General features: G+C 45.5%; 1 protein-coding gene across 6 annotated transcripts in view; it reads right to left on the bottom strand.

Annotated features, from left to right (window-relative positions):
• Nucleotides 1–27245, bottom strand: part of sec31a (SEC31 homolog A, COPII coat complex component) — a 43057-nt gene that overhangs the window by 5332 nt on the left and 10480 nt on the right. Inside the window, exons 10-23 of one of the 6 annotated variants that reach the window (XM_048258465.1) lie at nt 22019–22171; nt 21440–21670; nt 20889–20963; nt 20454–20495; nt 12824–13100; nt 12310–12488; nt 11993–12119; nt 8309–8454; nt 7709–7882; nt 6643–6864; nt 5833–5928; nt 3370–3472; nt 1253–1708; nt 619–654 (exon numbers count right to left, since the gene is read on the bottom strand). In XM_048258465.1, coding sequence (XP_048114422.1) covers nt 619–654; nt 1253–1708; nt 3370–3472; nt 5833–5928; nt 6643–6864; nt 7709–7882; nt 8309–8454; nt 11993–12119; nt 12310–12488; nt 12824–13100; nt 20454–20495; nt 20889–20963; nt 21440–21670; nt 22019–22171 — 2317 coding nt within the window. The remainder of the gene's footprint in view (nt 1–618; nt 655–1252; nt 1709–3369; nt 3473–5832; nt 5929–6642; nt 6865–7708; nt 7883–8308; nt 8455–11992; nt 12120–12309; nt 12489–12823; nt 13101–20453; nt 20496–20888; nt 20964–21439; nt 21671–22018; nt 22172–27245) is intronic. The other 5 variants (XM_048258467.1, XM_048258469.1, XM_048258466.1 and 2 more) reach the window with 5 other exon arrangements.

Genomic DNA, 27245 nt, shown 5'->3' with positions numbered 1-27245 from the left:
ACTAAAAGCTAATACTATTCAATGGGTGGTGGTAGCGTAGTGGCTAAGAAACTGCACTAGCATGCAGCATCCAGACAAATGGTGGCCCTTTACCCAAAGTTGCTCTAGGGAGACTGGCCCTCAGTAGTTGACATGTAAGTCACTTTGGATGAAAGCGTCAGCCACATGAATAAGTATAAGGAGGTATAAGTATCTAACCACACAGCAGCTCACAAACCTGACACTGTGCCTGGTAAGAAAGCAGGTCAACTGGGCAGTTTGATGCTGACTAACCTTTAACCTTTAACCTTTGTAAGGCTACAACACAGCAGCCAGGCCTACAGGCTGGAGTTTAGAAACGCTCACATGAAGCAATATTACTATTCTGTCTCTAGCAACATAATGATTAAGCCACTAACAACATTATTACTGCATCACTCGCAATATTATTGATTGATATTATCATTCCTGATATATAATGTTACTGTTCCATCGCTAGTAACATTATGATCATATTCACAAACTTTACAACAGCCAGAAGCCAAGGATTTGTTTTAGGCATTTAGACAGGGTCTTAGAATCAGTTCAATTTTTTGATTTGTGAACTTAAGCGCTTTGTGACTATCTGCTCAGATTCACCTTCAGCCAGATCGTTTTCATCTTGGCTCATCGACCCTGTGAAGGAAACACCATCAGATTTGCCACCTCAAGCTTGAGATGGACCTGCACCACTCACCTCGACATACCTCATATCTATACCATATCTCTCTTTACATCTGAAATTGATCTATACCTTATTCTTTACACTTGATATGAATGAAAAGCAACTTATTTCTTTACACTTGATATGAATGAAAAGCACCTTATTTCTTTACACTTGATATAAATAAAAAGCACCTTATTTCTTTACACTTGATATAAATGAAAAGCACCTTATTTCTCTTTACATCTGGAAGGAGCAACAGCCTGTTTCACTTTTTAAATTCATCTACAGCTTGCTCACCCATCACACTTAAAGTGGTTCCTCAGGTGTGTGTGTGTGTCTGTTGGACAGGGGAACTTTTTATCTTCAGTGATGTGTGTGTGTGTGTGTGACAGTGAAGCTGTGACAGTGAGGCCGAGACGGTGTGTGTGTTCCGACGGCAGATGCTGTGTGTGTGTGTGTGTGTGTGTGTGTGTGTGTGTGTGTGTGTGTGTGTGTGTGTGTGTGTGCGCGTGTGTGTGCACGTGTGTGTGCACGTGTGTGCACGTGTGTGTGCGCGCGCACGCGGACCTGTTCTCTGTGAGGCGGGCACCTGGGTGTCACCTGAGGCATGCGTCTCTGTACCTGAGGCTCCGGGAGGCAGCAGTGCAGGGGGCACGTTGGACACGGGGGAGCCCAGCCCGCCCTGCTGAAACGTGCTTCCTCCCATCAGCGGAGGAGGAGAGGAAGGAGCAAAGGAAGAGGAGGCGACAGGCGGAGGAGAGGGGAAGGAGGGAGCGACAGAGGCCGCAGGAGGAGAGGGCAGCGAGTGAGGAAGAGGAGGAGGATGATGATGATGCGGATGGGAGGGGTAGGCTGTGGCAGGGCTGGGGGGGTAGGGGGCAGCAGAGGGCATGTAGTGGTGGGGGTAGGGGGCAGAGGAGGAGGGAGGATAAGCAGCCCCACCAGAAGGGGGCGATGAAGAGTATTGGAGAGGGTTGTAGAGGGCTGGGGGAGCAGCTGCCCCGGCATTGTAGTGAGGAAAGACTGCAGAGTCAGAGAGAGAGAGAGAGATCAGAGGCAGTTAAATCCCACACACACACACATGCACACACATCACACACACACACACACAACACACACGCATCAACACACACGCATCAACACACACGCATCAACACACACGCATCAACACACACGCATCAACACACACGCATCAACACACACACATCAACACACACACATCAACACACACACACATCAACACACACACACACACACACACACACACACATCAACACACACACACACACACCAACACACACACACACACACACATCAACACACACACACCAACACACACACACACACACACACATCAACACACACACACACACACACACACACACACACACACACACACACACCAACACACACACACATCAACACACACGCACACACAGTTCCATTGTTAAGACATGCCATCAGATGACATCATGTTTACATGCTAACATGCTAATACTGATTACACATGCACTGACAGGAGACAGGGCTTCAGTAAACATTAAAGTATGTTTACAAAAATCATTAGACTAGTCATATTTGGTTTCACTTCAAACACACACACGGTTGTGAGGTCATGCAGAGAGATGGATCTGTGTCAGACAGCTATACTCATGTGAGCCAACGCTAGCTCATGAGCAGAGCTGAACAACAACAGTCAGCTGCATCCTCCCCTCTCTCTCACACACACACACACACCACACAAAAACCCATAACATTTCATTCAGTGGACATGCTAACAGGGACATGCTAAAGCACGGTCATGAGAGTCATCAGGCTCAGACTGAGTGTAGGGCAGGGAAGAGTGACCTCTCATGTCATGATTTCAGCCAGTAGAGCCACAGTGAGTATAAAGAAGGAATGCCCCCCCCCCTCGCTAAAAGCCAGAGGAATGCCCCTCGCTAAAAGCCAGTAGAATGTCCCACCCTCGCTGATAGCCAGTAGACGAAGCCTGTTGCATCTACTGTATCTACCAGATACCTCACTTCAGGGGTTCCCAACCTTTTTCGGCAGGTGACCTTATGTTGAGGTCACAAAATGTTTGCGACCCCAATCATTCACAACATCTCTGTTGGAACATCCAGTCGTAAGCGATACTTTGATTTGATTATCTACCAGATACCATGTAGTAGCGAGCCTATCAGTGGATGCTGCTCTGAGTATGTTGGGCCTGAAGTAGAGTACTAACTCTGCTCTGAGTATGTTAGGCCTGAAGTAGAGTACTAACTCTCCTCTGAGTATGTTAGGCCTGAAGTAGAGTACTAACTCTGCTCTGAGTATGTTAGGCCTGAAGTAAAGTACTAACTTTGCTCTGAGTATGTTAGGCCTGAAGTAGAATACTACCTCTGCTCTGAGTATGTTAGGCCTGAAGTAAAGTACTAACTTTGCTCTGAGTATGTTAGGCCTGAAGTAGAGTACTTACTCTGAACATCCTTCTAGGAGAATGATGGACCCGTCATATTGCCACACTACTACTCTGAGCATGTCAAGTCTGTAATAGGGTACTTACTCTGCTGTGAATATGTTGAGTCTGGAGCAGGGTACTTACTCTGAGGATACTACTGAGAGTATGTAGGGTACTTACTCTGAGGATACTGCTGAGAGTATGTAGGGTACTTACTTTGAGGATAATGTAGGGTACTTACTCTGAGGATACTGCTGTGAGTGCATGTAGCCTGGGGCAGATGACGCAGGAGGGGCAGCACTCACAGGAGCCTGAAGACCAAATGGTGGAACACTAGGGTCAACCTGAGAATGAGAGAGATAGAGAGAACGAGAGAGAGCGAGAGAGAGAGAGAGAATGAGAATGAGAGAGAGAGAGAGGAAGAGAGAGGAAGAGAGAAGAGAAAGAGGGAAAAAGAGAGAGAGGGAGATAGATAGACAGACAGACAGACAGACAGAAAGAAAGGTAAATGAAGAGATTTATTTGGATGTGCCTTTGAATGACCACAGGTCATGTTGACAGGTGCCAAAGGCTCCAAGTTCTGTGATCAGGTGAGACAGGAGACAGTTGCCACAGGAACCAGCCATCCAGTCAGTCATCCACCCTCATTTACGTACGCAGACTGACATCAGGGGGCAAGAGTGAGTCAGTGGACCAGGACGCAGGCATGTGGATAGTGAGTGTGTGTGTGGGTGTGTGAGTGTGTGTGTGTGTGTGTGTGTGTGTGTGTGTGTGTGTGAGAGAGAGAGTGTGTGTGTGGGTGTGTGTGTGTGCACATGTGTGAGAGTGTGTGTGTGTGGTGGTGGTGGGGGTGTATGTGTGTGTGCGAGTGTGTCTTTGTGAGTGTGTGTGTATGTGTGTGAGAGAGAGAGTGTGTGCGTGTGTAAGAGTGTGTGTGTGTATGTGTGTGTGTGTGTGTGTGTGGGGGGGGGGGGTGAGTGTGTGTATGTGTGTACGTGTGTGTGTGTGTGCGTGTATGTGTGTGAGAGTGTGTCTGTGTGTGTGTGTGTGTGTGTGTTTGTGTGTGTGTGTGTGTGTGAGAGAGAGAGAGTGTGTGTGTGTGTGTGTATCTGTGTGAGATGGACGTTGGAGACCAAGACACAAGCTGGAGGCTGAAATGGCTTGTTAAATGTTGCATGGACACAGGAGTTATAAGGTCATGCGCACCCTACCGATTTCAACCAGAGGTGATGTCATGCGGAATGTTAGAAACAGCTGGAGAGGAGAGAAAGGGTGAGGCACACTATAGGAAGTCCCATCCTGCACCACTGGGGTGTAGTACAAGCGCGAGGCACTAGGTGGCAGTGCAGTATCACATCGCTGCTGGGCTGTGGAGAGGAGAGTGAGGCCTACTCTACTGTAGGAGAATGGGAGAGGGTGCAGTACAAGCGTTAGGCACTAGGTGGCAGCAAGGCATCATGTCACTGCTGGGCGGTGAGGAAGAACTCGAGGGCTACTCTACTGAGCGTGGTCACATGCAGCTGAGGAAGGCAGGCTGGACCTAAGCAAGGCACATTACTGAGAGACGCAGGCAGGAGTCACATACACAACACACAAACACATGCATGCACACACACACTCCAACACAAACACACACACACCTGAGTGAACAGGTAGGGTATGTGAGGGGCTGGGATTTGGGATGCGAAGTAATAGGGTGGGTGTGTTGAACTCCATTAGCAGTTGTGGGTGTGAGCGGGTCCGCTTGTTTTCTGTGGTATTTCATGGCTAGTAAGTGAGTGGGGTGTGTTGTATACAGAGTAGAACTGTGGATGTGGTCGCACTGTGTGGCATAGTGAATGCTGCTGTGTGGCATAGTGAATGCTGTGGATGTGGTTGCACTGTGTGACATAGTGAATACTGCTGTGTGGCATAGTGAATGCTGTGGATGTGGTCGCACTGTGTGACATAGTGAATACTGTGGTTGGTTGGACGTGGTAAATTGTGTTGTGGTTGCGTTGTTTAGTATACAGAATAGAATTGTGGATGTAGGGCAAGCGTGCTGCTTATTGTATAGTGTGTACCACATGATGCACACAATGCACACGCTAGGTTTATCTAGGTGTAGCTGTAGGTTAGTGAACAGTACGCCTGTGAGTGTTTTGTGTGTGTGTGTGTGGGATACATGCGGTCTACATATATTCATGCATGCTGGTGTATACATGTACTGTACTAGGTGTTCCTGAATGTCTATTGTATGATTGTATTGTGTGTGTGCGTGTGTACATGCGTGTGTGTACTGGTTTATGTTGCGTTGTGTGTGTGTGTGTGTGTGTGTGTGTACATGTGTGTGTGTACTGGTTTATGTTGCGTTGTGTGTGTGTGTGTGTTAGTGATGGGCAAATGAAGCTTTGGTGAACCACTGAACCACAGGAGTGTGAACCTAGCGACACTAGCTGAAAAGCAAAAAGATGGCCGCCACATACATTTTTCAACATAAAAGTCTTTAGCAAACCAATATTTTTGGTTACATATACTGGTTTGGGTAAGGACTTTTATGTTGAAAAATCTACATGTGGCAGCCATATTGGATTTTTTCATTAGTGTTGCTAGCTTCACACTACTGTGGTTTAGTGGTTCACCAAAGCTTCATTTGCCCAATACTATGTCTGTACTGGTTTATGTTGCGTTGTGTGTGTGTGTGTGTGTGTGTGTGTGTGTGTACCTGTGGTTCAGGGGCAGGGCCTAGAGGCCGAGGGGCACTGGGAAGGACAGTTGGGGTTTGGTTACTCCAGGAGGTGACTGTGGAGGCGGACCTGAACTGCACACGTGCACACACACGGGCACACACACGCACACACACACACACACAATGCCAACAAAGACCCATCATGATGTGGAAGACAGACACACCAACACCAACCAGACATATGACCATACCAACAAACAGCGCACACACACACACACACACACACACACACACACACACACACACACACACACACACACAAAGAGAACAGCTGGTGTAACACTGAAATTCATAAAGTGAAACACACAATATTATTATGACAGACATGACATCATCAGGAGGGACCATCAGTGCTGTTTTTATCAATAACATAGCAACAGACTGTGTGTGTGTGTGTGTGTGTGTAAGTATAAGTATAAGTATATATAAGTATATATACTCTTTTGATCCCGTGAGGGAAATTTGGTCTCATGCATTTATCCCAATCCGTGAATTAGTGAAACACACACAGCACACAGTGAACACACAGTGAGGTGAAGCACACACTAATCCCGGCACAGTGAGCTGCCTGCAACAACAGCGGTGCTCGGGGAGTGTGTGTGTGTGTGTGTGTGTGTGTGTGTGTGTGTGTGTGTGTGTGTGTGTGTGTGTGTATATGTGTGTGTGTGTGTGTATGTATATGTGTGTGTGTGAGAGAGTTTATGTGTATGTGTGTATATATCTCTAACCAGTAGGCCACGGCTGGCTGTGTGTGTGTGTGTGTGTGTGTGTGTGTGTGTGTGTTACCTGCTGGTAGTACTGAGGTGCTGTGTGTGCGGGTGCCGGGGCGGGCACAGGCTGTGCGGAGTGCTGCTGATTGTAGGCGTACGCTGGCGCTGCCGCTGGCCTGGCCGTGGGCATGTTGGTGGGCGCAGGGTGGGCACTGGGGGCCTGGGGGGTGGCAGTCACGGGGGCTGCCTGGTGCCCAAGAGCCCTGCTGAGACGATCCCGCAGCCTCTCCACCACTTCCTGACATGAGAACACACACACACACACACACACACACACACTGCTGTTACAATACACACCCGCTACACCACCTCCTGACATGAGAACACACACACACACACACACACACACACACACACACACTACTGTTACAATCCACACCCGCTACACCACCTCCTGCCATGGGAACACACACACTACTGTTACACACCCGCTACACCACTTCCTGACATGGGAACACACACACACACACACTACTGTTACACACCCACTCATTTTTTTTTGTTAGTCTGACATTTCCCAGGTTGCCAAATTGTGTATGAAATACACCCTACATATAGCCTACATAATGACTTCCTTTTGTAATAAAACCTGCTAACCCAAAACCCAAATAAGAAAGCGGGTGTACACTGCACAGCCACTGAGTCTCGCAAGAAAGCGGTCTAGTTGAATAACCTGGTTTGTCAAATTGTTGGAGAAGAACGACCGAAATGCAGTGTTCCAAGGAGTGAATGAAACATCTTAAATATGCAAAACTGATTCTGTGCAAACACTGACACCCTGGGTCTTGAGGGTGTGTGTGGGCTCTTAATGGCTCTTGAGGGTGTGGGGCTCTTGAGGGTGTGTGTGGGCTCTTGAGGGTGTGTGTGGGGCTCTTGGGTGTGTGTGTGGGCTCTTGAGGGTGTGTGTGGGGCTCTTGAGCGTGTGTGTGGGTGTGTGTGGGCTTTTAAGGGTGTGTGTGGGCTCTTGATGGCTCTTGAGGGTGTGTGTGGGCTCTTGAGAATGTGTGAGGGCTCTTGAGTGTGAGTACGGGGCTCTTGAGGGTGTGTGTGGGGCTCTTGAGGGTGTGTGTGGGGCTGCTCACCTGGTTGCTGTTCTCAGGCAGGTAGGCCAGGGCGGTGTCCAGACTACCCTGCGACGCCAGCAGACTGGCGTACTGGCCCATCTTCTGTGCCAACATGGCGCCCATGGTGGAGGCCTGAGCCCCGTGAGTCCGCTCCACCGCCTGGCGCAGAATCACCACCTTCTCCACCAGGTCCTGAAAGGGCAAAGGTCAAACTGGCCATCAACAAGGACAATCAGGGACTCCAACTACCATATTCCATATTCAACTGATCTGACAACAGAGCTGGCACTGCTAACTGTCCTGTGCGGGAATTGCTATCTGACCTGCAGACAGGGCAGGCTGAGAGTGGGCACTGCCAACTGACCAGCAGTGAGAGCGGGAACTGCTAACTGAGCAGTGCTGGGCTAACTGCTAACCGGGCAGTCTTGAACAGACACTGCCAATTGAGCTAAAGAGAGAGCGGGCACTGACCTAGAATCAGAGTAGGCATTGCCAACTGACCAGCAGGTTACCTGACCTGAGAGGACACTGCCAACTGACCTGCAGACATGGTGGGCACTGCTGATAGCGGGCATGGCCAACTGACCTGCAGTGAGAGTGGGCACTGGGCCAACTGACCTGCAGTGAGAGTGGGCACTGGGACTCCTGGGCTTTGGTCCAGCAGGTCACGAGCTTCTCCACACTGCCAGCGCAGATGTAACACAAACACGCCTGGGCCTGCAGCGACAAGTCCTCCGCCTGCTCCAGACGAGAGCCCAGCAGACCTGATACACACACACACACACACACACACATACACACAAACGTGTATGGACACAGATACATACAAGCGACACACACACACACACACACACACAGAAGAAAGATTATGACCGCCCGGCGCTTGGCCAATCATATAGGTTTAGTGAGAGATTTTTTTTTTTTTTTTTTTTTACGCTAAATTTCCACAATGATTCCCCGACACTGAAGGCCGGAGTTACCGCGAAACTTGGTGGACATGTAACCCACATGGATAGCATGGAACCATCGTTTTTCGTTTTGATCTGTAGCCCCCCCGCTGAATTGGACCCCCAAAGGAGGGTAGGGCAGACACAGTTTTCTGTGAATATCTAAAACCGTAGGGTTTAGGAGGACCATTTTTTTGTATGTTGATCTCAAGGGGCCATGTCAACCATTCCATAACCACTCATTTTCATGTATAAAGCCACCTAGTTAAACACAAAAAGTAAAAAATGAGGTGTAATTGAAGGTATCTGTGACCCTACATAGTCAAAACTGCACGAAATTGGAAGTGTAGGATCATTATGACACCCTCTTGTATGTACGCCAAGTTTGTGGAATTCCGTTCATGGGGGCCACACAATAAATTAATTTATGTTACTATACACCAACTGGCCTGTAGGTGGCGGAGACAGTTTTCTGTGAATATCTCGAGAACCGTTAGGGCCTAGGAGGTCCACCTTTTTTGTATGTTGGTCTTAAGGGGGCATGTCAACCCATCCCATTACCACTTATTTCATGTATAGCGCCACCTAGTTAAAAATTAAAAAAAAGCAAAAATTAGGTGTTTAATCTCAATATCTCTGGCTGACAAGGTCAAAACTGCACTAAATTAAAAGTGTAGGATCATTATGACACCCTCTGAATGCAGTTCAAGTTTTGTGTACTTTGGCTTCATGGGGGGGCCTTACAATAAAATAATTTATGTGTACATTTAGTGACGCACACCAACAAGGATTCCCCTGGACACTGAAAGACCGGGGTACACAAAATTTGGTGAGCATGTACCCCACATGGATAGCATGGAACCGCTATTTTTCGTTTTCATCTGCAGCCCCCCGCTGGACTGGACCCCCGAAGGAGGGTAGGGCAGACACAGTTCTCTGTGAATCTTTTATATATGTTGGTCTCAAGGGCCCACATCACCTGGCTCATAATCACTCATTTGTGATTTGCCCCCGTAAAAAATGAAAATCAGTAGGATTAAAAAAGAAAGCCAAAATAAATATTCATCATCATCATCATCATCATGGCTGCATTTTCAGTATTGGCGAAGTAAATGTTTGTCCACTAGATGGCGACGTTGCAGTGAGACGTAATTTTGTTGGAAGTTAAAAAGTGGGTTGGAAAAAAACAATGGACGCCTTCATACAAGGACTGTAATTTACCGCAGGCGAACATCTAATAAGGATAGGGCGATGTTCACATGAAGTGTAATTCCCATTTCTTCTTGAAGTCGAAATAAATCTGAGGATGTTTATCGACATGCTTGGTTTTACTGCAGGCACGCGAATCTTGTAATATCAATAGGACCTAGGTAATGTTACCGTAGCGTTGGTTAAGTGATGGAGGCATTTGATTTATTGCATTTGTAGAAAACTATAAATGCGTTATACCAATCAAATGTATAGCAGCACTGTTTGTATCTTCGACTGTCATTTATTGCACGTGCTACAAAAATCATTCTGTGCAATGGAAGATTTACCAACGCTATAATCGGTCTGATACAGTTTTGCCTATACATGGGGAGACTGAGATTTGTTTATTTTGTTTTAAGTCGGGTGCAGGGTGGAATCGATGTGCTTTGATTACAGCTTGGTAGTTGTAGTCTGTGAAATTAAAAGCGCGCGGTGTGAAGTATCAAACAATGACACCTTCATTTCATTATGGCTGCTTTAGCAAAACACCTTAAGCTTACTGTGTAGTGGGTCCCATTTAGAAGTGGCTACTTCATTCGCTGCTTTCCTTGACTCATGGAGCTGCGTGAATGTTATTACAACTTTTCGCCAATGATATGACAGTTTAAGTCCCGCTTTTGATACTGTAAGAAGCCATTGGTTTCAAAGGAGATTTTATTTGTGTCGCTATATATAGCCTATTGACAATTTATGTTGTCAATAGGCCTACCCATAATCCTACCTGTAGCTTAGGGAAGCTAACAACTTTCTATTGGGATCTAGTTTGTTAGTTACCGTTTTTTGTCATAACTCCCTGATGCATTTTGCATTTAGAATAGCCAGAGCGCGTGTATATCTCAATCGGAAAATTAAACAATATCGGGTGCCTATGGACTAGGCTGGGAACCCAGCCTGATCTGCCCGCTATTTATTTTTTTTTTTTTATAAGATTGAGCTTGGTCTGATGAAAGCCAGACTAGCCATGGACCTCAGTTAAACAATGCAAGGGAACATGAATCAGCCTATATTTGCACTAACAATAACGGACAAAAGCTCTTCAACTTTGGCCCGTTAAAATGTGTATGAACAGTCTAGCGACGCATTTCATTAAGGCCCATTTGGACATGTCAGTTATTTGCACCACTGGTTAGATGTAAAACAGCATTTCGTTTCAGACTAGGCTACTGTTACTTAATTTGTGCATTAACAATAACGTTTCAGACTACTGTTACTTAATTTGTGCATTGACAATAAAGTATTACATGAACTAAAGATGACTAAAATCTTATGTAGAAGAAGAAAACATTCACAAAAAATCCATCCATCCAAAATGACCTTTGTTTTTTATAGCTGTTGAAAACCTGCATGGAACTGACAGAGATGTTTTTGTTTATAAATACATAAAAAATAAATAAATAATGCTGATACCTTTTGCTTTTCCCAAATACAATGTAGCCTACAGGTGTAAGTGACCTTTCATCAATCCAGTTGCAATGGATGAACTGTGATGAACTGCCCTACTTGTGATTGTTTAGAGATTTTAAAGGTTTTATAACAATTTAAGATCTTTTTTGGCTATTCTACAATCTATTCACCTTTTCAGCATTGTCAGTAGGGTACTTTCTGTGCAGCCTTTTACACTCAGGCATGCCAAACAAGCATACACAAAAAGTTTCAAGAGTGGGGGGGATGGAGTAAAATATGGAGACAAATTGAAGTGTGATTTATTTTCGCGGAACGGATGTACAGGACTGAGCGGCGGTCATATTTTGTACCGCTATGCGGTACATCTAGTTCATAAATATTTCACACTTGGGAGGACTATGCCAATGTCTCCTACTTCTCCATGTGCTATGTGAAAACAGGAAAAACAACCAGCTTTCCCATGAGATAACTAACTACAGAGGGAGAGAGAAAGAATGCGGAGAGAGGAGAGATAGAGAGGGAGAGATAGATAGATAGATAGATAGATAGATAGATACTTTATATAGATACCTGATAGATAGAGAGGGAGAGAGAGAGAGAGAGAGGGAGAGAGACAGAGAGAGAAAGAGAGAAAGATAGATAGATAGATAGATAGATAGATAGATAGAGAGGGAGAGAGAGAGAGGGAGAAAGAGCTGACCACAGAGATTGGAGAAGTCCTCAGGCTTGGCGTAGGTCATGACCGCTGCCAGGGCCTCCCTCCAGCTGTGCAGTTCACATGTCTGCAGGATGTCCAGCCAGTCCCTCATCACCACCGCACTGATGAGCTGATGACCACACACACACACAGACACACACACACAGACAGACACACACACACACACACACACGCACGCACGCACATAAATGGGCATTGAATAAACTAAGTTAGGGTACTCAAGCAAGTAAAGTCAATAACCAGATATACACCAATTCTGTGTGGAAATATTTATATTTCTTTAAGTGGGACCCCGTTACCTTGGTGATTTTTGTCTGGGTCTTCAGGAAGTACTTCTTCTGGGTCCTCTCCAGGAGTTCCGGTCCACCAGCGATGGCCAGGATGATGCTGTCCGCCATCCGGTTGTCATGGAGACAGAGATCAACGGCGCTCTCAAAGTCGCCTGTGAGCAGTGCCTGTGTGATCAGACCGTCCACTTCTAAAAATAACACACACACATTACATGATCAGCAGTCAAAATAAACATAATTTAAACATCTCAACACACACTCACACAAACACTGTTTTATATCAAACTAGCCTCATTAAACATAAGTCACAGGAAACACAGACACAGACACACACCTATTTACAGTACATCCAACTAACCACAAACACAGGTCATCATTAGCAGTCATAGGAAACACTGCACACACACAGACACAGACACAGACACACAGGTCATCATTAGCAGTCATAGGAAACACTGCACACGCACAGACACAAATATCTACAGCACCAAACAGACATCAACACACACTACGACGTGCCTACCTTTGCTAACTTTGAGTTTGACAGGTTCTGAAACGGATGGAGCAGGTGCGGGTGGTTCGACCGCCACTTCAGGTTCCCTTGCGGGTTCTGCAGGTCCTGTGCTTATGTCCTCCGTGGGATCTTCTAAGGGTTCTTCAATAAGGTCATCAGCCGCTTCCTCCTCCTCCTCCTCCTCCTCCTTCTCCTCCTCCTTCTCCGGTTCCACCACAGCCACTGGCTCTGGTTCTGGCAGCATATCTTCTTCCAGTTGTAGTTCCACCTCCTCCTCCGGCTCCCACTGTTATACAAACAGGAAGTTAGAGAAGCACCACACATAACAAGCATGCTTTAGAAGCGGCCCGCCAGCCGCCTCCCTCTGATCTGACTTAATGAGCTTTTTGGATTAGGACAGGCCAGTCAAAACATGACACATAGTTTACCATAGTTAACCTGCCATTTTGAAAAATGTCAATAAAATTACTCAGTTGGGGTTCTACATCTCTTGTATCAAATCAAGTCAATTATCTCTACAAAATGTATGCTCAACATACAGTATATCATTTACCTGCAAATGTACACAAAAAGAAAAAGACACAGACAACAAAAATGCCCAATATTGCCTTGGTCTGATTTCCAGTGTTTGTTTGTATGCTTGTAATATAATAATAATAATAATGCATTTTGTTTATGAGCGCCTTTCTCAACACTCATTTTACGAAAATATAAATCATATAACAGCGTCGTAGCTGTAAAATATACTTTAAGGTAGTCACATGGCATCAAATTTGCACTTCAAGAATTCAAATCATTTTTTTCTTTTTTTAATTACTTACTTATTGTTTGCCTGCTTATAAATGAGGTGGGAGTAACCAGGGCAATTCTGGGAAAATCAAGATACTACATTGGCAGCATTCCTGTGTCCCAGTTTAATACCATTAGCAATATCCATTACTATTTGCAGTGTCAATTACCATTAGAAATATCCATTACCATTAGCAGTGTTGATTACCATTAACAATACCTGAGACTATTAGCATTGCTAATTTCCATAAGAAATAACCATTACCATAACCATTCTCCTAAACAAATGTCACCACCATACAGTAAGGTCTGCATGATCTATTAGCAATGCCAACAACAGGTAGCAGCTGAGATACAGGTGAAATGCCAACAACAGGTAGCAGCTGAGATACAGGTGAAATGCCAACAACAGGTAGCAGCTGAGATACAGGTGAAATGCCAACAACAGGTAGCAGCTGAGATACAGGTGAAATGCCAACAACAGGTAGCAGCTGAGATACAGGTGAAATGCCAACAACAGGTAGCAGCTGAGATACAGGTGAAATGCCAACAACAGGTAGCAGCTGAGATACAGGTGAAATGCCAACAACAGGTAGCAGCTGAGATACAGGTGAAATGCCAACAACAGGTAGCAGCTGAGATACAGGTGAAATGCCAACAACAGGTAGCAGCTGAGATACAGGTGAAATGCCAACAACAGGTAGCAGCTGAGATACAGGTGAAATGCCAACAACAGGTAGCAGCTGAGATACAGGTGAAATGCCAACAACAGGTAGCAGCTGAGATACAGGTGAAATGCCAACAACAGGTAGCAGCTGAGATACAGGTGAAATGCCAACAACAGGTAGCAGCTGAGATACAGGTGAAATGCCAACAACAGGTAGCAGCTGAGATACAGGTGAAATGCCAACAACAGGTAGCAGCTGAGATACAGGTGAAATGCCAACAACAGGTAGCAGCTGAGATACAGGTGAAATGCCAACAACAGGTAGCAGCTGAGATACAGGTGAAATGCCAACAACAGGTAGCAGCTGAGATACAGGTGAAATGCCAACAACAGGTAGCAGCTGAGATACAGGTGAAATGCCAACAACAGGTAGCAGCTGAGATACAGGTGAAATGCCAACAACAGGTAGCAGCTGAGATACAGGTGAAATGCCAACAACAGGTAGCAGCTGAGATACAGGTGAAATGCCAACAACAGGTAGCAGCTGAGATACAGGTGAAATGCCAACAACAGGTAGCAGCTGAGATACAGGTGAAATGCCAACAACAGGTAGCAGCTGAGATACAGGTGAAATGCCAACAACAGGTAGCAGCTGAGATACAGGTGAAATGCCAACAACAGGTAGCAGCTGAGATACAGGTGAAATGCCAACAACAGGTAGCAGCTGAGATACAGGTGAAATGCCAACAACAGGTAGCAGCTGAGATACAGGTGAAATGCCAACAACAGGTAGCAGCTGAGATACAGGTGAAATGCCAACAACAGGTAGCAGCTGAGATACAGGTGAAATGCCAACAACAGGTAGCAGCTGAGATACAGGTGAAATGCCAACAACAGGTAGCAGCTGAGATACAGGTGAAATGCCAACAACAGGTAGCAGCTGAGATACAGGTGAAATGCCAACAACAGGTAGCAGCTGAGATACAGGTGAAATGCCAACAACAGGTAGCAGCTGAGATACAGGTGAAATGCCAACAACAGGTAGCAGCTGAGATACAGGTGAAATGCCAACAACAGGTAGCAGCTGAGATACAGGTGAAATGCCAACAACAGGTAGCAGCTGAGATACAGGTGAAATGCCAACAACAGGTAGCAGCTGAGATACAGGTGAAATGCCAACAACAGGTAGCAGCTGAGATACAGGTGAAATGCCAACAACAGGTAGCAGCTGAGATACAGGTGAAATGCCAACAACAGGTAGCAGCTGAGATACAGGTGAAATGCCAACAACAGGTAGCAGCTGAGATACAGGTGAAATGCCAACAACAGGTAGCAGCTGAGATACAGGTGAAATGCCAACAACAGGTAGCAGCTGAGATACAGGTGAAATGCCAACAACAGGTAGCAGCTGAGATACAGGTGAAATGCCAACAACAGGTAGCAGCTGAGATACAGGTGAAATGCCAACAACAGGTAGCAGCTGAGATACAGGTGAAATGCCAACAACAGGTAGCAGCTGAGATACAGGTGAAATGCCAACAACAGGTAGCAGCTGAGATACAGGTGAAATGCCAACAACAGGTAGCAGCTGAGATACAGGTGAAATGCCAACAACAGGTAGCAGCTGAGATACAGGTGAAATGCCAACAACAGGTAGCACAGGTATGCACTGTGGCACAGGTGGAACGGCAACAGCAGGTATAGACTCGGGTACAGGTGAAATGCCAACAACAGGTAGCAGCTGAGATACAGGTGAAATGCCAACAACAGGTAGAGGCTCAGGTACAGGTAATATACTAACAGCAGGTACAGGCTCAGGAGCAGGTGAGGAGACAATGCCAGGTACAGTATCAAGCACAGGTGGTTGGACATCTTGGGGTATACATTCATTTACAGGAAGTTGGGCCACTGGTGGAAAGGAGAGGTCAACTGAAGACGCAAGGTCAATCTGGGGAGCTGGGACTTCCATGGGGGCCAGACCAAAGCCAGGAGCTGCTAGGGGAACAGCCGACGCATCTGAAGGGTAAGGGGGACTCGTGAAGCCTGTGTTCCCAGGGGGTAGTTGATCTGCTGGGGCAAGAAGCAGTTGTGCTGGTGAAGGTGCGAATAAAGGAAGCGATTGCTGGATGTCACTGGGAGGAGCAAATACAGGAAGAGCCTGCTGGACTTCACAGGGAGGCGCGAATAGAGACACAGGCTGCTGCTGCAGGTTGAGTGGAGGAGCAAGTGTCGGGACACTGAAGTCCTGGAGGTCCACCAGTGCCATGGCTTCAGGTGTCAGATGAAGGCTGGCAGCTGGAGAGGCTTCCAAAGGAATGAGAGGTTGTAAAGAGGGGTCCAAGGTAATGGCTTCAGGAGATTGTTCCAGAATGGCTGCTTCAGGAAGTGGTTCCAGAGTCACCGCTTCAGGAGGTGGTTCTAGAAGGGCTACTTCAGAAAGCGGTTCCAAAATAGCTGCTTGAGGAGATGGTTCCAGAATGGCTGCTTCGGAAAGTGGTTCCAGAGTCGCTGCTTCAGGAGGTGGTTCTAGAAGAGCCACTTCAGAAAGCGGTTCCAAAATAGCTGCTTGAGGAGATGGTTCCAGAATGGCTGCTTCGGGAAGTGGTTCCAGAGTCGCTGCTTCAGGAGGTGGTTCTAGAAGAGCCACTTCAGAAAGCGGTTCCAAAATAGCTGCTTCAGGAGGTTGTCCCACTGCGGCTGCTTCAGGAGGCAATGTTCCACTGACAGTGTGTTCTTCTGGTTGAACATTTGGTACGAGTTCCAATTGAGGTTCAGGCATAAGACCTGCTTGAAGTTCGGGTTGGACTTCTGCCTGGGGTCCTGGTGCAAACATCACTTCAGCTTCAGGTACAAATTCCACTTCAGAAATGGGTTCCACTTGCGTTTCAGGTTCAGGGGCCAGTTCCACCTCGGATTTAGGTACGTGTTCTGCTGCAAGTTCTGGTGGAATCGCAGGTTCCACTTGTGGTGGAGGTACAAGCTCCACTGCGGGCTCTGTCTGAGGTTCAGGCACTGCTTCTGGCTGATGGAGTTGATGGAGTATCACAGGCTGTGAAACGGAGAAGGAGTCGGCAGGAAAGACGGAGAAGGAGTCAGCAGGGAAGTCTGGCGTAGGTTCAGGAGGTGCGGGTTCAGCCTCAGGTTCTTGAGTCTGTGGTTCCGGCTCAGGTTCCGGTTCTGGTTGAGATTCGGGAACCGCTAGAGGCTCAGATACGGCCTGAGGGTGAGGCAGGTGGTTAAAAGCAGAAGCAGCGTCAGAAACACACACATGCGCATGCGCACGCGCACACGCACACACACACATACACACAGCAGATTGCAGGTAATTCAATCAGGATACAGCAAGCACAAGCAAAGTTGCAAGGTAAACCACAACATCTGGTTGATCTTCATTTTCAGTCTGTCTGTCACTAAGTTCTTCACTGTGGTTCTTCAAATAAAAAAATGTCAAATTGTAAGAAAATACATTTATGTACATATGTCTTATGTACATAACATACGTCTTCACTTAGGGCACTCAAGTCCTTTAGATCAGGGGTCCCCAACCTTTTATGTACCATGGACCGGTTTTATTCCCATTTTTTTTTTCCACCGGACGGTTGGGGGGGGGGGGGGGGTAACAAAACATGGGAACTAAACGTGCATTACTTAATATAATCAGGGGAGCCCTGTGCTTGTTTCCCCTGCAACAAGAAGGTTCCATCTGCGACAGTGACACCCTCAGTGTGTTTGAAATGTCCAGTCGATTTGGTGTTAGTTGCAGTCATTGCTGAAAACCCGGCCTCGCATAGATACGTGGTGGGAAATGGTAGCAACGTTTTCAGCGCTTTTACAGCTATCTCGGTATATTCTGCTTTGGTTTTCATCCAAAAACCCGCCAGAGAGGTTTCCCTCATAGCCTACACACTTTTAAGACCACAGTCATTTGCAATTTCGATCAACTGCTCTTCCTCCTGCACTGACAAGTTAGGACTATTCGGGATATTGACAAATGGGTTGCGGACCCACTCATTGGTTTGCCGTGGATCTTTGGAGGATGGGAAGTAACGCTCAAACTCATTTGAAAGCACATCAAGGTGTTCACGCACCAGCTGCAAGAGAAAGGGCCCTGCCTCAGTCTCTCCCAAAACCCCCACTACTGTTTGGAACATATCAAATACACCCCGATCCACTCGTCGTACTCGTCGATTTTATCTGCCAGTTTAAAGACAGTCGTCATTCTCCCCTGCAGTGACAGGTTGAGGTCATTAAGCAACCCGAATATGTCACACAGGTAAGCGAGTTTTGACACCCAGCCCTCATCACTAAAATATGCAGCTAACGGTGACTTTTTTTCTGTAAGACATCTCTGCAGCGGCTCTCGCAACTCAAATACTCTGGCCAGTGACCTGCAACCAACCAACTTGGACAGCGTACCACGGTGACCCATTCACCCTCTCTAACAACCCAGTGCCTCAATATCCTCTGACATATCATCAATTAAGCCTATGGACAGTGTTTGCAGAAAACGGTACCTGAGCTATTTTTTAGCTGCAGCCTCCCCAAGGAGTTCATTGCACATGCCTTTACCAGCAGGCAGAATTAACTCTTCCCCAATAGTAAAGGGCTTCTTAGATTTAGCAATCCGACTAGCCACTATGAGGCTTTTAAGCAGCCACGTTCACCGATGTGGTTGCTTTACGACTAGTTTTTGTCCTTCTTGCTCGCGTTTCTTACGCAAAGAACTCAAGGGGTTTGTCTTTAAGTGTAGGATGCTTGGACTCTAGATGTCGAATTAGCTTTGATGGTTTCATTGCTTCGTTTGACAACTTATCGCCAAATACCACACATAAAGGACTTGGTGCATGCGAGTCACCGGTCTCTGCAAAACCATATTTTACATAGGACTCGTCATATTTCGTATTGAATGACCCCTTTTTTTTCTTTGAGGTATCTGGCTCACCATCGTCAGTGGGTATTATTGAGAATGTGACATTATTGCGAATTAAATTGAGTTTATTTAGTTTGCATGAATTTTTTTTTAAACTCTTGTCGTAGGCTACGGCCCGGTGGCCCGGTGGTTGGGGACCGCTGCTTTAGATGACTATAATTAAATTTCTGTACCACAGTCAATGTAAATGTTCTGACTAGTTGGAAGAGGTACTCTAGAATTGTTTAATATACATCCCATCCAAAAGCGCTTGGTACAAAAAACAAATCATGAGAAAATCCCATATCTGAATAGTGAAACATATTTTGGGCATTATTAACAATTAAAAAAAAGAAAAAGAAAAAAAAAGACAAAAAATAATGTTGTCACCTACACCGAGCAGTTTGTAATCATATATTTTAGATAATATATGTAGAGAACATTCATAGACTTGACAGCAAGTGCTTTGCCAATGTATTATGCTTTAAGCGTCACAGAAAAGGTGTGGTCCTTGGGGGGGGGAGGGTGCTGGTAACAGCGCGCCCATACTATAATCGTGGGAATGTGGAGCCGGGTTGTGACCCGAGTCCGGCCTGGGTCATTTCCTGATCCTACCCCGTCTCTCTCTCCCACTCACTTCCTGTCACTCTCTCTTCTGTCCGGCCCAATTAAAGGCATAAAAAGCCCCCAAAAGAGAGAAGGTGTGGTGCTTCATCACCAATAACATCATGGCTATGAGCGGGTTGTGGACTCAGGACATTTGTTGTAGCGATGTTATTGGTGATAACAGGTAATAAAATTTCATTAGAACTAGAAAATAAAAAAAAATCATTACATTAATATGATAATTCTAGACAACTTATCAGCCATCTTCCCCATGAGCACAACTGATAAAACCACAGACCCTTTCCTGTCCTAACATCATGGCGCTAAAGTAAGCTTTACATGATCTTGAATTAACCTTTACAGACCCTTTCCTGTCCTAACATTATCATGGCACTAAAGGAACCTTTACATGATTCTGAAAGGGAATTGACGTATTATTATGAAGGTTCCTAAAAGGAACCAAGAAAGCCATGCTGAAGGTTTGTCTGTTAATAAAGGAAAGTAGCTCTAAAAGGATATACAAAATTTACTTGGACAGTCACCAGTTATTCTGGTGATTCCTGAGGGTATGTCTGAACATTAGGGCCGTAACTAATGATTGTACATGAAGGAACCAATGAAAAGTTACACAGAAGGAACCTCTGAAGGTTACACAGAAGGAACATTACCTCTGCAGGCTGGGAGTCTTTCTTCTCCAGAGCCTCAGCAATCTGAAATACAACAACAGCATCATGGGACAGAGACATTAGGGCTGTAATAATACCGAACCGAAACTGAAATCGTGATACAAACATCCACAATCTCGTATCGCGATTCATGAAGACAGAACCGCGATACACACCCCTCTCCAAGCCCAGCAACTGTCATCCTTACAGATACAGCCCCTGGAGGTCTCAATGCAACAAAACAAATGTGTCCATTTCCCCATTCACATTATAATATTTGTGAATCATCAAATTATTGTTCTACTTCACGTTTCCCCAAACGTAGTCGTAACACTACATTTTACCGCTTGGTGAGGTTGAAAGGAGATGTAAAAGATTCAAAGTGTCTTAAACTAAGTCAAATTCATGAATAAGACACATTTATCAGTCTTTGCTTACCTTCAGTGCCAACTCCTCCTTTTTGTACCCAAGAAGTTCCAGGTACTTTCCACGACTGTCGTCCTCAAAGTTCACCTGGGGACACGGTAGAGAATGTTTACCTTTCTGATCTAAATGAATAAACTACGACCTCTGCAAGAGTCCACACAGGAAAACATAATGTACCCCTGTAGCCTGTAAACTGATTTAAAAGTTTGAACGTTTGAAAACATTTTTTTTTTTTTTATTACCATTTGACTTTGACGAGTGTGCAATCTAAAGAGGTAGTTCTTGAAAAAAATGCAGAAATGCTGCACTAAGGTTTTCTGTTTTTATCAAATAATTAAAAAACGTTTACACAAAAATGTACACAACTTTTTTGTGTATCTTGATTTAAACACAGCTCAGATCTTCTCAATATCTGTTCAAGATCATTTAGTTTAATTCATTTATTGCAAAAAGTTTCACAGAGTTAAGTCTGAAATATACTCTTTTGTACAGCACATTGGGGAAAAATATTAAAAAGTATACATGACAAAGATCTGTTCCAAAGTCCTGCACGTTCTTCTCACCTTGAGGAAGGACCACACCGCCTTCTCAAACTCGCTGGGCGCTGCCTCGATCTTCGTCTGGCAGAACTCGGCGAAGCTGCCGGCACTCAGAGTGGCCTGCAACTGACTGGAGCGCTCCAGGAACGCCGTCTCCGTGACAACCTGGCTGACGTGCACCACACGGGGCAGAGGCTGCTGGGTAGGCTGAGGGAGAGGGTTGCCGTTCTCCAAGGAAACCAGTTTGCCTCCAAACTGCAGAAAGACAGAGCGGGGGAAACTGTTAAAGGTACAGTAAGCAATTCTGGTGAAAGGCTGTTGATATTTCAGTTCAACAGCCAAAAGTGTATTTGATTAGAATCACTGAAGTGTATTTGATTAGAATCACTGACGCCACCTTTAAAGTCTGTAAATAAGTTTAAGTTTATAAATGACTTCAAAAGGCCCACACCAGCAGATGGACCAGTTGGGTAGCAAGTTGTACTGACCCCCACGCATCTAGGTGGGCAAAGCAGACGCATTCTGTGCCTACTCACCCCTAGTTGTACTGACCCCCACGCATCTAGGTGGGCAAAGCTGATGCATTCTGGGATTATTACTCACCGCAAATGAGGCTCCGACAGGGCGACGGATCCACTTGGGGGGTTTCTTGAGGGGGGTGACTGTGGATGGGGCAGTGGGGGCTTGGGGCAGCTGTAGCGGTGGCAGAGTCTGACCCGTGCCAAACGGATCCAGGTTACCAAACGACGTGCTGATCTGAGACACATACAGAGGATTGATTTATGAAGAACAGTCCCATATTTTTGTGTCCCTGTGTGTGTGTGTGTGTGTGTGCAGTGGCGCCGCCAGGCGTAATCCTGTCCATGTGCGAATAATTTTTCAATGCTTTATTCATGAACATCATTCAATATTACAACAATAAAAACAGCTTGTGTATTGTCTTAATTGAAACATGCTTCGCACACAAATGATAGCCTATGTTTAGGGCAAAGAGAATGGACATCTCAACATATGGATACTTTAGAAGATAATGATTGGTGTAAACTTTGTCACGATATGATGAGCAGTCCTGGCGCTTAAAAACGCAACGTTATTTGGGTGTTTAACAGTAAAAGGCGCACTGTTCTTAGCAGTTATGATGAAGGCAGTGAGATTAGGCATTGCATCCTACAGTCACTCTGTTTGGAACATCGTAGTTCGGGTTTCAAGATTGATTCAGTTAATGCGTAGAGTATGGATCATCTCAAAGTTTGGGACAACCAAACAGCAGTGTAAGCAAATCCTTATTGTTAGGTGACCATAGGTGTCTTTTCTCTAGGCCTAGGCCTATCACAAATCCTTATTGTTAGGTGACCATAGGTGTCTTTTCTCTAGGCCTAGGCCTATCACAAATCCTTATTGTTAGGTGACCATAGGTGTCTTTTCTCTAGGCCTAGGCCTATCACAAATCCTTATTGTTAGGTGACCATAGCCGTCTTTTCTCTAGGCCTAGGCCTATCACAAATCCTTATTGTTAGGTGACCATAGCTGTCTTTTCTCTAGGCCTAGGCCTATCACAAATCCTTATTGTTAGGTGACCATAGCTGTCTTTTCTCTAGGCCTATCACAAATCCTTATTGTTAGGTGACCATAGCTGTCTTTTCTCTAGGCCTAGGCCTATCACAAATCCTTATTGTTAGGTGACCATAGCTGTCTTTTCTCTAGGCCTAGGCCCATCACAAATCCTTATTGTTAGGTGACCATAGCTGTCTTTTCTCTAGGCCTAGGCCCATCACAAATCCTTATTGTTAGGTGACCATAGCTGTCTTTTCTCTAGGCCTAGGCCTATCACAAATCCTTATTGTTAGGTGACCATAGCTGTCTTTTCTCTAGGCCTAGGCCTATCACAAATCCTTATTGTTAGGTGACCATAGCTGTCTTTTCTCTAGGCCTATCACAAATCCTTATTGTTAGGTGACCATAGCTGTCTTTTCTCTAGGCCTAGGCCTATCACAAATCCTTATTGTTAGGTGACCATAGCTGTCTTTTCTCTAGGCCTAGGCCCATCACAAATCCTTATTGTTAGGTGACCATAGCTGTCTTTTCTCTAGGCCTAGGCCCATCACAAATCCTTATTGTTAGGTGACCATAGCTGTCTTTTCTCTAGGCCTAGGCCCATCACAAATCCTTATTGTTAGGTGACCATAGCTGTCTTTTCTCTAGGCCTAGAACCATCACAAATCCTTATTGTTAGGTGACCATAGCTGTCTTTTCTCTAGGCCTAGGCCCATCACAAATCCTTATTGTTAGGTGACCATAGCTGTCTTTTCTCTAGGCCTAGGCCCATCACAAATCCTTATTGTTAGGTGACCATAGCTGTCTTTTCTCTAGGCCTAGGCCCATCACAAATCCTTATTGTTAGGTGACCATGGCTGTCTTTTCTCTAGGCCTAGGCCCATCACAAAATCCTTATTGTTGGGTGACCATAGCTGTCTTTTCTCTAGGCCTAGGCCCATCACAAATCCTTATTGTTAGGTGACCATAGCTGTCTTTTTTCTCTAGGCCTAGGCCCATCACAAATCCTTATTGTTAGGTGACCATAGCTGTCTTTTCTCTAGGCCTAGGCCCATCACAAATCCTTATTGTTAGGTGACCATAGCTGTCTTTTCTCTAGGCCTAGGCCCATCACAAATCCTTATTGTTAGCTGACCATAGCTGTCTTTTCTCTAGGCCTAGGCCTATCACAAATCCTTATTGTTAGGTGACCATAGCTGTCTTTTCTCTAGGCCTATCACAAATCCTTATTGTTAGGTGACCATAGCTGTCTTTTCTCTAGGCCTGGCCCATCACAAATCCTTATTGTTGGGTGACCATAGCTGTCTTTTCTCTAGGCCCATCACAAATCCTTATTGTTAGGGTGACCATAGCTGTCTTTTCTCTAGGCCTAGGCCTATCACAAATCCTTATTGTTAGGTGACCATAGCTGTCTTTTCTCTAGGCCTAGGCCCATCACAAATCCTTATTGTTAGGTGACCATAGCTGTCTTTTTCTCTAGGCCTAGGCCATCACAAATCCTTATTGTTAGGTGACCATAGCTGTCTTTTCTCTAGGCCTAGGCCCATCACAAATCCTTATTGTTAGGTGACCATAGCTGTCTTTTTCTCTAGGCCTAGGCCTATCACAAATCCTTATTGTTAGGGTGACCATAGCTGTCTTTTTCTCTAGGCCTATCACAAATCCTTATTGTTAGGTGACCATAGCTGTCTTTTCTCTAGGCCTAGGCCCATCACAAATCCTTATTGTTAGGTGACCATAGCTGTCTTTTCTCTAGGCCTATCACAAATCCTTATTGTTAGGTGACCATAGCTGTCTTTTCTCTAGGCCTAGGCCCATCACAAATCCTTATTGTTAGGTGACCATAGCTGTCTTTTCTCTAGGCCTAGGCCCATCACAAATCCTTATTGTTAGGTGACCATAGCTGTCTTTTCTCTAGGCCTAGGCCCATCACAAATCCTTATTGTTAGGTGACCATAGCTGTCTTTTCTCTAGGCCCATCACAAATCCTTATTGTTAGGTGACCATAGCTGTCTTTTCTCTAGGCCTAGGCCTATCACAAATCCTTATTGTTAGGTGACCATAGCTGTGTTTTCTCTAGGCCTAGGCCCATCACAAATCGTTATTGTTAGGTGACCATAGCTGTCTTTTCTCTAGGCCTAGGCCCATCACAAATCCTTATTGTTAGGTGACCATAGCTGTCTTTTCTCTAGGCCTAGGCCCATCACAAATCCTTATTGTTAGGTGACCATAGCTGTCTTTTCTCTAGGCCTAGGCCCATCACAAATCCTTATTGTTAGGTGACCATAGCTGTCTTTTCTCTCTAGGCCTAGGCCCATCACAAATCCTTATTGTTAGGGTGACCATAGCTGTCTTTTCTCTAGGCCTAGGCCCATCACAAATCCTTATTGTTAGGTGACCATAGCTGTCTTTTCTCTAGGCCTAGGCCTATCACAAATCCTTATTGTTAGGTGACCATAGTTTTTCTCTAGGCCTATCACAAATCCTTATTGTTAGGTGACCATAGCTGTCTTTTCTCTAGGCCTAGGCCCATCACAAATCCTTATTGTTAGGTGACCATAGCTGTCTTTTCTCTAGGCTTAGGCCCATCACAAATCCTTATTGTTAGGTGACCATAGCTGTCTTTTCTCTAGGCCTAGGCCCATCACAAATCCTTATTGTTAGGTGACCATAGCTGTCTTTTCTCTAGGCCTAGGCCCATCACAAATCCTTATTGTTAGGTGACCATAGCTGTCTTTTCTCTAGGCCTATCACAAATCCTTATTGTTAGGTGACCATAGCTGTCTTTTCTCTAGGCCTAGGCCCATCACAAATCCTTATTGTTAGGTGACCATTGCTGTCTTTTCTCTAGGCCTAGGCCCATCACAAATCCTTATTGTTAGGTGACCATAGCTGTCTTTTCTCTAGGCCTAGGCCCATCACAAATCCTTATTGTTAGGTGACCATAGCTGTCTTTTTTCTAGGCCTATCACAAACCCTTATTGTTAGGTGACCATAGCTGTCTTTTCTCTAGGCTTAGGCCCATCACAAATCCTTATTGTTAGGTGACCATAGCTGTCTTTTCTCTAGGCCTATCACAAATCCTTATTGTTAGGTGACCATACCTGTCTTTCTCTAGGCCTAGGCCGATCCACAAATCCTTATTTTTGGGTGACCATTGCTGTCTTTTCTCTAGGCCAAGGCCCATCACAAATCCTTATCGTTGGGTGACCATAGCTGTCTTTTTCTCTAGGCCCAGGCCCATCACAAATCCTTATTGTTGGGTGACCATAGCTGTCTTTTCTCTAGGCCTAGGCCCATCACAAATCCTTATTGTTGGGTGACCATGGCTGTCTTTTCTCTAGGGGCCTAGGCCTATCACAAATCCTTATTGTTAGGTGACCATAGCTGTCTTTTCTCTAGGCCTATCACAAATCCTTATTGTTAGGTGACCATAGCTGTCTTTTCTCTAGGCCTAGGCCCATCACAAATCCTTATTGTTAGGTGACCATGGCTGTCTTTCCTCTGGGCCTAGGCCTATCACAAATCCTTATTGTTGGGTGACCATGGCTGTCTTTTTTCTCTAGGCCTAGGGCCCATCACAAATCCTTATTGTTGGGTGACCATAGCTGTCTTTTTCTCTAGGCCTATCACAAATCCTTATTGTTAGGTGACCATAGCTGTCTTTTCTCTAGGCCCTGGCCTATCACAAATCCTTATTGTTAGGTGACCATGGCTGTCTTTTTCTCTAGGGCCTAAGCCTATCACAAATCCTTATTGTTAGGTGACCATAGCTGTCTTTCCTCTAGGCCTATCACAAATCCTTATTGTTGGGTGACCATAGCTGTCTTTTCTCTAGGCCTAGGCCCATCACAAATCCTTATTGTTAGGTGACCATGGCTGTCTTTTTCTCTGGGCCTATCCCCAAATCCTTATTGTTGGGTGACCATAGCTGTCTTTTCTCTGGGCCTGGGCCCATCACAAATCCTTATTGTTGGGTGACCATGGCTGTCTTTTCTCTAGGCCCAGGCCCATCACAAATCCTTATTGTTGGGTGACCATAGCTGTCTTTTCTCTAGGCCCAGGCCCATCACAAATCCTTATTGTTAGGTGACCATGGCTGTCTTTTCTCTGGGCCCTAGGCCCATCACAAATCCTTATTGTTAGGTGACCATAGCTGTCTTTTCTCTAGGCCTAGGCCCATCACAAATCCTTATTGTTGGGTGACCATAGCTTCTTTTCTCTAGGCCCTAGGGCCCATCACAAATCCTTATTGTTGGGTGACTATAGCTGTCTT

Source organism: Alosa alosa, chromosome 12, assembly GCF_017589495.1.
Source record: "Alosa alosa isolate M-15738 ecotype Scorff River chromosome 12, AALO_Geno_1.1, whole genome shotgun sequence".
Lineage (NCBI taxonomy): Eukaryota > Metazoa > Chordata > Actinopteri > Clupeiformes > Clupeidae > Alosa > Alosa alosa.
The sequence above is the reverse complement of the archived record's forward strand: the minus strand, read 5'-3'. Positions and strand labels throughout refer to the sequence as shown.